The sequence below is a fragment of the Myotis myotis genome, unplaced genomic scaffold (genome assembly GCF_014108235.1).
Source record: "Myotis myotis isolate mMyoMyo1 unplaced genomic scaffold, mMyoMyo1.p scaffold_m19_p_7, whole genome shotgun sequence".
Classification (NCBI taxonomy): domain Eukaryota; kingdom Metazoa; phylum Chordata; class Mammalia; order Chiroptera; family Vespertilionidae; genus Myotis; species Myotis myotis.
In genome coordinates, this window is record NW_023416379.1 from 74,589,808 (window position 1) to 74,603,635 (window position 13,828).

Consider the following 13,828-nt stretch of genomic DNA (forward strand, 5'->3'; position numbering starts at 1 on the left):
GATTGTGAGACATCCTGGCAAATTATCCTAGCAGTATTGGAATTATAGGTACCATGTGTTGATGTAAGTATGGGAATTAGTTCATAGAAGTAATAATTGACCTGTAGGAATGGATGAGATAGTCAAAGAGGAGAGTGAAAGATGTCAAGGACAGACTTGTGGGGAATGCCTCAATAAAGGGCAGGTTGAGGAAGAGGGGTCCTCAAAGAGTAAGAGTATGAGCAATTGGAGAAGAAATGAAGATAATCAAGGGGGTTTGAATCATGGAAGTTGAGTGAGAATATCAAAGACAAGGGACTAGTTATGGAGTCCAAAGTTGCAATGAAGTAAAAAGGATGAGGAATGAGAGAAATCATTTGGATTCAGAGAGTAGGACCTCATTTGTGACCTTGAGGGTGTTGTTTGACACAACTACTTTGGGATATGTAATAGAAACTCTCGGGATTAATAAAATAATTGATGAATGTCATTTGAGGCCCAGCTTGGGTTAGAGAGAATTTGTATGTAGTATAGCTAATTTATGTGGTGTGGATTTATGGTTGACAGCAAAGGAATGAGCATGAAGAAAATAAAAGATTGTTAGAAATTTTATCTATGAATCTTCTATATTTTCTTCCTATAGACATTGTTTGATGAAGGCTGGCATCAAATTCGTCTCTTAGTAACAGAACAGGATGTAACTCTATATATCGATGATCAACAAATTGAAAATAAATCCTTACATCCAGTTTTAGGGATCTTCATCAGTGGCCAAACCCAAATTGGAAAATACTCTGGGAAAGAAGAAACTGTTCAGGTGGATAAGTAATTACTTGCTTTTTGCATTATATAAAATGGAGCTTTTTCTGTCCTTTCTGATAGTATTTATCACATTTAACTTAATTGTGAATTTCTTTAAGATACTTAAAAAATGTGGTCAGTTCATCAGGGAAATTGTGTGTTTCTGTATAAGTATGAAAATGCAAAATTAGACTTAATCTATTTAATAAGAATACTTAGAAAAATGTTCCCCTGGGTTCAGGGTAGAATTCTCATTCTCATGAAACATTAATTTCATATACGCTATCCCAGGAGAGGCATAGATTAAGTAATGAATTTGGAAAAGGCAATGTGATTAGAGTTGTAAGTAGCATTATAAACATTTCTTTACAGCTGTGAAGATAAAATTAAATTAATGCATGTCAGGGTTCTTCATGAACAAAACTAACTTTTTCAATATCTCTTTAAAGTGGACTATCTATGTGTGGGTTGAGAAGTGTGCATGTAAAAGTCATTTCTTGTAAAATCCTCTATTTGAAAAGTAAGGCTTTCTCACTCTTTTTATTAAGGGAAGGCTGTCACATTTAAATGTGTGATTGCACACGTGGTCTCTATATATTAATGTTACATGTCAATTTATAGTAAGTATTTGAATAGTAACAGGTGCTGGGCCTACTCATCACACAACATTCCATGCCAGCAACTAAATCTCTGAGACTAAAGATGGCTTTTGAGCCACCCTTTTTAAGTGTCCTAGAAAGTTCTCTCTAGGCTAGCTTTGAATACAGGGGTACTAAAAAGCTCCACTGGGTTCCTTACGGAAATCAGAGATTTATTTTTGGTGCTAGAGAAGTTTTTATCACATCTTTAATACTATATGCTAGGTATTCAAATTTTATATTTTCATTGTTTTAGCTGAATGCTGTGATTTAAACTTTCCATGATTGCTAACTATATTGGCTGTTACCGTGTCTCTGAGTTGTTCTTATAAAACAATTAACTTGGGCCTCAACTTTTACTTGACTGGGTTTATGTTCCTAGTTTGATGTCCAAAAGTTGCGAATCTACTGTGACCCAGAACAGAACAACCGGGAGACAGCATGCGAGATTCCCGGATTTGTAAGTAGGATGGATTATTTTTTCCAAGTGTTGCTCTAGTACTTTCAAAGCCATAAATAAAAAGCAGATAATATGTGAGTTTCAACTTAATATATAGAGTTATTTTTTTCAATTGTCAAATAAAGTTATATTGATTAAAACATATTTTGAAGCTCATAATTGAAATAAAATTTTAATGTTTCACTGTGTAAGTATGAATGAAAGACCACAAGAAACTGTTTTTCCCACATCATGTCTGGTTGTGACTATCCTAATATTCATGAGAAGCATGACTAGACTTGCTCTAGAAAATTATAGGATATTTTGTCTGAATATCTTGTGTGAAATACATTTCTGTTCTTAATTAAGTTTATAATTAGTATATTACGCATTCTGGAGCAGGAAATGATTCATTTTCCTGTTCACCAGCACATTTTTTCAAACAATAGTTTTATTTTTATTGTTGTTATCTAAGATCTTCTTATATTTCTAGGATATATTTATTTGGCTATTTTCATTGATGTGTTAAGAAAGAAAGGATTATAAGCTAAATGTTACAAAGTCTGATTATATATACAAGTCTGATTATATTATATTATTATATACTGATTATATATATAATCAGTCTCTTTTCCCCTAGGCAAAAAATTGTATGCAGCACTGCTGCTATTGCAAATAATGTAGAATGTTGTAAAACTTTTTTTTTTTTAATATATTTTATTGATTTTTTACAGAGAGGAAGGGAGAGAGATAGAGAGTTAGAAACATTGATGAGAGAGAAACATCAATCAGCGGCCTCCTGCACACCCGCCCTACTAGGGATGTGCCCGCAACCCAGGTACATGCCCTTGACCGGAATCAAACCTGGGACCTTTCAGTCCGCAGGCCGACGCTCTATCCACTGAGCCAAACCAGTTTCGGTGAATGTTGTAAAACTTTTTGACAATGTGGATTCCCAGTGATATTTGAGCCCTATTTGAGCTTTTTTAGTTTATATAGTCATGCTGCCATAGTCTCCTTTTCCTTATTAAACTGAATAACTTATGAATCCACATGTTCTGAAGTCTTGAGGACATTGAGCAACATATTAATGGATCTACAATAAACTCAAAGATGGAACCTTTTACAAATGATTCATTATGGGTATTCTAGATAGGTAATTGCTTAAGCAATATACCTTTTAGATACTTATAATTTGGAATATAAATCTTTACTAAACATATTAATGTTATTGCATTTTGAGAGTCCATTGTACATACTTTATTTATTGATATTTCTGCATCATTGTAATAACCGTTACCATTTCCCTTCCGTATAATAAAGGCATAACATTACATGGCAGATTTTGAATTCTCACATTCAGTTTTTTTTGTATGTGCTTATATGTCTCCTTCCTTCCTCTTAGCTGTGACTTGGTGTAGCTTGTTTGCTTTCTATACCTTTATTCCCACCTTCTCATTTTCTGATATAATGTGGTATTGTTTGGGAAGATTATTAACCTGTCTTAAATTGTGACTTATTCACTAAGAAATAGACTGTTTAGGGAGAAGCGCCCCTGGAGTGCATGACATTTAATTCATGCTCTTTAGGACTTGGTTAGATATGTTTTGGCTTTTTTCTCTGGTTCTTAAAGGATTTCCAGTAAGTTCAAGAGAGCATGTACATTCCACATTGATGTATTATTTTTTCTGCATAGTCATTATATTAAGCAGCTTTGGCATTTTAATTTTCTCCTACTCTTTATTGTTGTTCATTTTCTTTGTTTATCCTACTGTGAATGTAATAATAACATGTAGACATAAGTAATTTTTTAGGGTAATTGCAAATATATTTTTTAGAGGTTGGTTTTGATACTTAAATCATCTATAACCTGGACAATGAAATATCTGAAAATTAGGAAGATAATATAGAAATTTAATTAAAAACATATTTTCAAACACATTTGTTATTGTTTTTCTTTCAGAATGGCGAGGTAGGCCTGGATACTATTGTTTTCCTTAAGGTAATATTTGCACTGTGGGACTGTTTAGCTTCCTTTCATCAACTGTAAGTATTTTAGATAAATTACACTCACTTTTTAAATGTAGTTTGAGTGTATTTAGTATTCATACCGTTTTGTGATTGGGAATTTCTTATTAGTTTAGGCTAAATAAAATATACAGATACATATGTACATATACATATATATGCGTCTTTCCATGTTTATTTCCATTTTTGTCTTCGTAGTGTCTCAATGGCCCCAGTGATGTAGGTTCAACTTCAGCTCCCTGTGTTTGTCCTCCTGGAAAACCAGGACTACAAGGCCCCAAAGTGAGTAATACTGAAAATGCTTTTTTTTGTTGTTGTTAAAATATACAAACAAGAGCTTCCAAATTTGGAGTTTCCACAAAATTCCAAATCACCATGGACCCTGTTATGAAATTTTCACCTAATGCTTTAGAACATCTTAAAACCTGAGTGTTAGTGACCTTTTAAAAAGCATATCCTAGTCCATATTTGTCTTTGAACCTAAAACTGATACTGCTAGCCCACAGTAGAGTGAGGGAGCAATATTAGTTTGCTTATTTATCTGTTTGCTCCCTCTCCATTCCCCTCCCTCAACACTGCTGCTAGATCCCAGAATGATTCTTACATCTTGGTAAAAAATTAAGAAAGGGCCTTTAAGATATACTCTGAATTCTTAAATGTCTAAGATCTTAATTTGTCAAAATGATTTTCAGATAGAAAAATGGAGAAGAAATTTAAAATTGATTTAATGTTGTGTTAGATGTCTAATTCTAAAAATGGAGGTATATGCATTTATTTCACTTAATCATGTAGTAATTACATTGGGAAAGTATGTTTGGAGCTGTGATGTACATACTATTTTATAACCAGTTTATTTTTTATATAACAAAATACTTTGATATGTTCCCATGTTATTAAATATGAATGACTAAGTTTTTAAGTAAGTTGATGCTTACTATGGCATCAGAGACACACCCTAAGATACTGAGAAGTGGTCTGTTCACTATAATATTTTTAATATTATTTTAAAAATTACCTAATACAAATAATGTCTAACTTGAAAGCAAGTATGACTCTCTAGGGAAAAAGTGTTTTCTGTATTGATCGTCTATTACCTTAGGTGACCATAAATTTTTTTCTTAAATATGAATTATAATTTATATTTAGATGGAATTTTCTCTTTTTGAAAATATATTTTTATTGATTTTAGAGAGGAAGGGAGAGAGAGCTAGAAACATCAGTGATGAGAGGGAATCATTGATTGGCTGCCTCCTAGACACCCGCTACTGGGGATTGAGCTCTCAACCCAGGCATGTGCCCTTGACCTGAACCAAACCCAGACCCTTCACTCTGATAGCCAATGCTCTATCCACTGAGCCAAATGACTAGGGCTAGATGGAATTTTCTTAGTATTTCAATCACCATGACTAAAAAAATCGTAGCTTCTGGACTGCTAAGATAATTTAATTCTTCCTATCTTTTATACATATTTCTCCCATTCATTTGCGTATAATAGTTCATGAAATACTTCAAGCCTAGCTGTTAAAAATCAATAAAGAAATTAAATTTAAGAAATAAAAGTTTACATTCAATATTTCATTTAAAGTGAATCTATTTGGTTTGGAATTTGACTTCAGTATATTATAATTAATTTACTATTGTAAACTATTTTCAGATTGCTTTTCAGAAAGTTAACCAAAGAATTCTTTAGTTAAACTAACTCTGTTATTTTGGATGCCTTGACATTAATGAGAAATACCTATAAATGTTCCAAGGAGAATATAAGACAGCTTGCTGTGACCTACCAGCAGACTTCTTTTTAAAATGTATTTACAATACTGAAATGTTATACATAAAAATGATTTGATCTGCAAGAAATACAATATGGAAACCAGAGTTCCATGTTGCCTATTCTCTAAAAGCCCAGAGTGTTCTCCTCACTCTTAATGATTCTGGTCCCCCCAGGGTCTCTAAAGGGCTGTCCACTTTTGAGGAGGAATCAGATGCTTTTGATGTTTTCTGATTCTTCATTAGTGGTTCATTAGGGATCTTGTGGTGTCACTGTTTATTATTCACATATGTTTCTACAACAAACTTTTAGAGCACTCTTTGTCTTATCCGATATCCAATATTTCTAAGTTTCACGTGTTCCTCATTTTCATTCTCTTTTCTTAGTCATAATGTAACCCCATTGCCACCTATTACTTTAAGTGAAATTGCAGTTTTCCACCAATCTTCATGTTGGCGTGCCTTCTTGATCTGCTTCCCATTTTCTTCAGAAAATCTGGCTGGAAGAGAGGAACACACACACACACTCCTCCATCCTTTTAAGGCTCTTTCCCCTGGAAGTGGTTCCTTAGCCACATCAGGGACCTGTATGTGGAAAACAGAATCCCTAGCAACACTCTGGGTTTCATGCACTTCTTGTAGAGAATTTGTGTCTTGGAAAATTGATAGGGTTTTATTTAGATCAACAAAACTGGAATTAATTGAGATGAAGCAATTTTACTATAGATCAAATTGAGACTTTTTGGCTGTCTTTGATGCTTTCTGGAAAGCTTTGCAGATATCTATCAATCAGAGTTACCTGTGAAAAATAGATCTAGTTATTTTATTAGCCAGAAATAGAGTTCTAGGAATCCTGTGAGTAAAACAGAGGAGTCTTCTATGGCTAGGTGGGTAAGTGCTTATTCTAAGATAATGTCATCTGTTATCAATTCTTGAACTTTCCAAAAAAATATGACAACCCTATTAAAAAAAACAGGTCAAATGAACTATAATACCACACACTTATCATGACATTATAACTCTTTAATAAGCAAAGAAAAATATATCTGTTACTGGACTGTGAATGCCTTGAACATAGCTTGCTTATTTTGTATCCTTAGTGTCAAACCTAGGAAGTAAGTAAATTAATAAATGAATCTATTGGAGTAATTTTTACATGCAGGTACTTCACAATGAAGGCAAATACAAACTAAACTCTCCTTTGGAATTCTACTATCTAACCCAGTGTTTAATAGTAATACTTTTTTAATTTAATGAATTATGAAATCATTGAAAAAATAAGATATACCCCTCCTCCTTACTAACTTATCTGGAATGCCTTTGTTCTATATGAAAAGTCCAGCAATCTCCAGTTGACAAAGAACTCCCTTTTGAAAGACCTTAACATGCAGATGGGAGCTTCTTTCATCACTTTCAGTAGACACAGGAACATTTGTGGGGACACACTTTACACTTGATCTAACCTTAAATGTTAGATGTATTAGTTCAAAAGTGAAAAGAAAGCTTTTTTTTTGCTTTTTTTTAGAAAGGAACAATTTCTTAATAAATTCTTTGCTCTGAAATGCCACTCTCTCTCCAGCTGTATTCCTTCTGATGCCCTATGTTTCACCCTCATAATTCTACATCAAAGAGATTCATTTGGACTTTCAAAGTATCCTCTGTCTGAATACAAAAAGGCTTTGGAAAATTTCAGGGGCCACTAGGCATTTACATTTTTATGTTAATTTCCCGAGGCTCAGTTGATTCTTCCTTGCCTAAGAGAGTGGGTGTTTGAGTTTTGAGGGAGGGAAGAGGCTGGTTTTGGAGAATGGGATAGGTCTTAGGTCAGATACTCCTGTGGAGACCAAGACTAGAATGAAGGCACAAAGAGTTTGAGAAAAGGGCTTGATAACATGGGATTTGGTCCTACATGAAGAGCTCCAAAGACATTTCTTTTAGATGAGTAACTTAAAATATTAGCTTGCTTTTGCAAGCACAGCTATTTTTCATTTTAATTATTCATAATTACACTGCTTGAGAGGCCACGTTCAGAGATGGTTTAGCTCAATCCATGACATTTCCACTCCTGTCGACAACTCAAAAATCCTTTGGCACAAATTCAGTTCAACATAAGTAAGTTTTGCTTTTCAGTTGGATACATATTTTTAAAAATTCAAAGAATGCAAATGCTTCAACTAAATTAGGAGAAAGTGATTGAGAATTTACTCACAATTGTAGGATAAGTCATATGTCTAATTTAATGCATTTGGAAATCTTTTTCCATGTTCAATTTACTAGCAGTCCCCAGGTCTGGCTCTGATTAGTTTTTGAATTTTAATGTAGTCAGGGTGAGTAGTGTGTAGACACAGGGACTATGGAGCAGAATTGGATGATTTCAAATTCCATCCCCACTACTGCTCTGTGACCTTGAGTGAGTTACCTAACCTTCTCAGGCCTCACTTTTCCTGCATATAAAATGGGAATAATAAGATTACTTGCTTTGTGGTATTCTTATGAGAAGTCATTTAGTGTATGTAAATTTTTAAGAGCAGTCCCTAGCATACAGTCAACAACCAATAAAGATTGGGTGTCAGCTTTTATTACAGTAATAAAATGGAATTTTTATTCTAGTTGGCCTTCTCTCCAAAATTAGTTAGGATTTTATTTTATTCTTTCAATTTTATGGAAACAACACCAAACTACCTGAGATCTTGCAAATAAATCAGTAGGGTAGTGGTCAAAACAATGATTAAAATCTATCAGTAGTAATAAAACCTGCAAAAGAGATTACTTTTCGTTTGTGGAGCTATTGACCAGTGTTATGGTCCTTATGAAGTCACGCTGGGTTTATCTTGTGGGTGATTTTTTTCCCCTTGGAAACTTGGTTTTGACTCATTTAAAATGTTATTGTTAAGTGTGTTTTGTACTTCTGTGTAGCATAGAAACAAATTCTGTTTCTTTTTGTGCCAAAGTTTTATTTCAGGCTCATCATAATAGAGGTTAAACCTTCTCAGAGACTTTCTATGTCCTAGATTTTGTGGATAATTAATATTCTGCAAGTAAAGAGGTCATTAACAGGAGATCTGATTTGAAATAAATCAATCAGCAAGTAGTTATTGAATCTCTACTTGATTTACAGCATTGGAAAAAAAAAAGCAGAAAATATGGACCATGTTTCAAGGAATATAAATCCAAATGATAAGTGAAGAAGACTAATCAAGAAAAAATTGAGAAAACTCCAGTTATGAAGAAGTGATCAGTGAGACAGGGGCTGCTATAGCATTTCAAAAGAAAAAGACATCAGGAGGAAATGGAGTTACAAGGAATCTGCAGCGATAGCACGTTTTGGCATAATGACGCTTACATAGAAAGGGAAGAAAATCTTCTTCCCGGGAGAAAAGAACAATGGAATTTACTGAAAGGCAGTGAGTCCAACATGAACATGGATGGAGAAGGATGGCAGGGAGGCTAGAGATTAATGGGGATCCCCTGAAAATAAGGAGAGAAACATTCTAGCACTCTAGAGAGACAGAATGTTGCTTCTTAGTTAACACTGGAATCCTTGGATCCGAATTTCAAATTATGCCTTCTTAGCAAGACATTAAATGTTTCAGCATTGTTTTTCTCTCTAGATTTACAGTGATTCTCTCTTTTAAAAAAGACATTTTCCTTTTTTTCAACCTTTTCTTATACTGAGCCTCTTGGGCGACTCCTAAGTGAAGAGCCCATCCCTTCTTCATTGGCTCCTTTATTGAGTTCACACAGTTCTTTCCATTTTTCCTGTTTAGTTTCAGGAACAAATCTCCCTAGCCAGTAGCCTGAAGTAGTATTTCCAACCAGGAAAGCTGGCTCTGTGGAAGTAACCTTAGTTAATGTATAATCACTGGGGTTCTGTGTGAATGATTTCTTGTTGAAAATAGTGAAGAATTATTGAGTTGAAAATCAGTTGTCTCTGTGCAGGAATTTATTGGTACTGATGGCCAAGACTTTGTGTTTTTTTGGCAAGATGTCCCATGTGGACCTCATGAACTCAGTAATAGATGAATATGATATTACTAGAGGTCCGGTGCACAAATTTGTGCATGGGTAGGGTCCCTAGGCCTGGCCAGTGATCAGGGCTAATGGGGGTGGGGGTGCGCAGAAGTTTGGCCTGCCTCGGGAGGTTGGCTGTGGGAGTGCACTGACCACCAGGGGGCAGCTCCTGCATTGAACTTCTACCCCCTGGTGGTCAGTGTGCATAATAGCAACCAGCCGACCGGTCATTCGGTCGTTCGGTCATTCAGTTGCTTAGGCATGTATATATATATATATATATATATATATATATATATATATATATATATTAGAGGCCTGATGCATGAAAATTCCTGCAAGAGTAGGCCTTCCTTCCCCCGGCTGCCGGCACTGGCTTCCCTCTGGCACCTGGGACCTGGGCTGCCTTACCAGCTTCCCTCGGACCGCCCGCAGGCACACGAGACCTGGGCTGGCTTCCCTTGGGCCGCCTGCAGGCACTCAGGACCCAGGCTGGTCCAGCTTCATCAGGAAGGATGTCCGGAATGATGTCCGGAAGACGCCCAGTCTAACTAGCATATTACCCTTTTATTATTATAGATTTGTGAAGTATTTCTTAGAGTTAAATTATAAAACAACCTCACCTCAAAAAAAAATATTGCTTTCCTTGTTTTGTTTTAAGGTTGGTGATCCTCTTAATGGTCAGTACTGGCCATTGCACAACAGTCTAGAGTTCCATAAAATGTGCCTGGGCTCATTGCCATGTTGTACAGAATAATGTTCTTTGAAGATCTCTGGTTTATGAGAGCAAAGGTCATTTCTTCATTTCTTAGGTATTACATGTACTTAAAGACTAAAGGGTTGTTTGGCTTGGGCCTCACTCTCATAAAAGTATTCAAGTTTTAGAATTTTAGCACGTTCAATGACATTCTAAATATAGGCAAAGAGGCACATTGACTGGATTTAAAGAAATTACTGTTGTGCAGCTTTAAATGTGAGTCCCATGTATAAAATCACATGGCTTTTAACTGTTTTTTTCTTAATAAATAATTATGAATTGACTTATTATATCATAGGTCAGTGGTATCTGTAGTATAACATATAGAATAGAATTAAGTCTGTAGACAATGAGTGAAATATTACTCTCATTTAAACTGTATTTGCTATGATACTTAATCATTTTTTTAGAATTCTAAAAGTGTACCCTGTTTTAATTATTAACATTTTACATCAGGGAAATGTACTTTACCTATTATACCTGGTAGTCGCACACAAATAAATCACTGTAAGTTTTATATACTAAAAAGCCTTTATTCGTTAAGCTAGGCATTTAGAATATGGTATCATTTTTTCTAATCCCCATTTTAGGAATTCTGTTTGTTTGTTTTTAACATAACAAATAGCTGCCTTTAATGGAATTGGCTCTGAACCTTGATGGGCTCTGACTGCACCAATATAGTTGTTGTTTTGTATTGAGAAGTTTTTCTTCCTCTCTAGGGTGACCCTGGACAGCCTGGGAACCCTGGCTACCCTGGACAGCCTGGTCAAGATGGTAAGCCTGTGAGTACTGAAAGCTTAGTCATCTCCAGTCCTGGGATTATAGTGTCAAAGATAAAGTTTCACCTGGCAAAGTTAAACAGGCAAGGGAGACTCTATCTAAGACTATTGGAATAGGGGAGAGAGATTGAACTCCACTTAGGTCAAACAAAAGGAGGGTGGATTTTTGAGTGCTGGAGTGAGCTAGTGGAAAAGTACTGGAGGACTTTGGGGGGCGGGAGGGGAGGTTGATCAGTGGGATGGAGCAACTTGAGTTAGCCTGAGTTTGGCAGACATTTTCCTCAGTAGGTAAGTAAGCCATCTGCCATCTGTGTTTGCTAAGTGGCACCCATGGAAGTTAGGGTACTGCCCTCCCACACAGACTGATAGATGCAGACACTTATCTTTTTTGAAGACTACATTGCAGAGGGCTGGTCCTTGAGAAGGATCTTCCTTACTAGTTGTAAAATTAGTTAAGAAGGTTTTTAAAAAGATTTACAACTCAAAGGGGCAGGTAAAGAATTTACAATTACGAATTTTCGAAAGTAAATCTTCTCAGGAAAGGCAGGCCTAGGGTCAAGAAGAAGCCAGTCTGAAGTTTAGTCAAGCTGAGGGGAGCATCCAGGCTGGCTTGCTCAATAGAATTAGCATTCTAGTGATTTTTTAGGTATTATGTTCCTAAAAAAAAATGATGGTTTGGGTTATTTGAGATCTTTACAGAAAGAAAATTCTTTCGGTAGGTTGGAAAGCATTGGTTCCAGTTCATCCTGGATAAAAACATGAGTAGTTAAACCTTCATATTGGCTAGAGAACCAAGCCAATAAGTACAGAAATAGCGAGGTGGTGTAGTTCAGAAAATAGGGTGACATTTATCAGAGTGGTTCTATTTTGATAGAATGAAATGAGATGCTTCAAAATTGCATACATCTCTGCAACATTTAAAAACTTGTTCAGTGAATTCTTAGTATCAATATTTAGTTATTTTCAGAAATCCTTTTATATTTTCCCTTCACATCTATGAAAATTCCCAAGGGTTGACCTAAGTAGAGATAAATTGTGTCAAGCTCAGAATTTTCAAAAAGACATGTTTATTTGGGAATAGTAGAGGAATTGTAATTCAGGACACACAAACTGTACCAAGTGTCTTGAGGGTTTGATATTTGTGGAGAAGGAATGTAAAGAGGGAAGAGTTCAGTTAAAATCATGAACAAATGGAGATTAGTGTTGAAAATTCCTCAAGCAGGCAAAAACCAGTCTTCATACATGCAAAGCTCAATCCAGACAGTTTTTGTTCATGCCTCTGGGAACCATGAGCAAAACTTTCCGAGGTTGATATGAGGCAACCCATGATCAAGTTTTTTATCATTTAAGAAAGTTCTAACATTGTCAGTTTTCTGTAAATCAGGCATTTATGGGAAATCAGTTTCTCATTCCTTTAAGTTTTATTTTTCTGCACATGCATGAGATTTTCCATTTTATATCTTCCAGTTTCATTTTAGATTGAAATTCTCTCACACAAATTAAAACTCTTTCCTTTAAATCCTTATTGTTGAAATGATTACATATGTCCTATTTCTTCCTCCATTGACCCCTTCTAGCCTTCCTTGCCCTGTGCCCCAGGCCTTCACCACCCAATTATCTGTGTCCATGGGTTATGAATATGTGCATACAAGGTCTTTGGTTGATCTATTTCCACCACCCTCCCCCCACCTTCCCTCTGAGATTCAATAATCTGGTCCATGCTTCTGTCTCTGGATCTATTTTGTTCATCAGTTTATTTTATTCATTAAAATTCTTTTTAAGGTTATATTATTTTCCTAAGAATGAATGCACTTCTGTACACTTATAATTTGCCAAACAAAATAATATCCTCTAAGGTTCAAGAGAACTTAAGGGGCATTTATGAGTTAAAGAAACATAAAGCAGGTCCACTTTAGAGCATTTTTGGCAAATATTTACAGGTAAGTTACTATCAGAATATTTATACCAGTAAATAAACATAAGAGATTAGCTTTTGGATGTTAAATAGTTGCCACCAAAAAAGTATCTCCTAAGAGTTTTTTTATCATGAGACATTAACTGTTGCCATGAAGAAGGAGAAAATTTCTATTATGAGCCAATAATGTTTGAGCAGTTAAAGCACTGTAGGCTTAATGTTAAACATCAGTACCCCATTGGGATGAAAGAGGATCTTGTCATGTCCCTGGGAGGTGCTGACAAATTTAATACAAAAAAAATACAGCCAGTTTTTGAAGAGTAATGATGTTCTGGGGCTATTGACACCAGTGTTGCATGGGAGAAGGGTTGATTATGCAGGTGAGTCTCTAGAGAGAGAGATGGTCAAAGAAGGGATTCTGAAGAGGCAACAAAATGATAGCCAATGGTAGCTGCAGGGAGCTGAGGAGATGGGTGATTAAGGCTGAGGAGCTGGATGATTTGGGCTGAGAAGCTGGGTGATTGAGGCTGAGGAGCTGGGTGATTGGGGCTGAGGAGCTGGGTAATGGGGCAGTGAGGCTCAACTAACCCACCGGAATTCATTCTAAATATGCTATAGTGGCAATCTCTTTGGGGATTTTGAGAAGGAAAGTGACTTGATCTGACTTTTTAGAAAGAGCAATATACAGGATGGCACAAAAGTAGGTTTACAGTT

General features: G+C 35.6%; 1 protein-coding gene across 1 annotated transcript in view; it reads left to right on the top strand.

Moving 5' to 3' along the window:
- Positions 1 to 13,828, top strand: part of COL21A1 (collagen type XXI alpha 1 chain) — a 116,852-nt gene that overhangs the window by 22,712 nt on the left and 80,312 nt on the right. Inside the window, exons 5-9 of the mRNA XM_036318179.1 lie at positions 623 to 796; positions 1,801 to 1,878; positions 3,821 to 3,829; positions 4,084 to 4,167; positions 11,140 to 11,202. Coding sequence (XP_036174072.1) covers positions 623 to 796; positions 1,801 to 1,878; positions 3,821 to 3,829; positions 4,084 to 4,167; positions 11,140 to 11,202 — 408 coding nt within the window. The remainder of the gene's footprint in view (positions 1 to 622; positions 797 to 1,800; positions 1,879 to 3,820; positions 3,830 to 4,083; positions 4,168 to 11,139; positions 11,203 to 13,828) is intronic.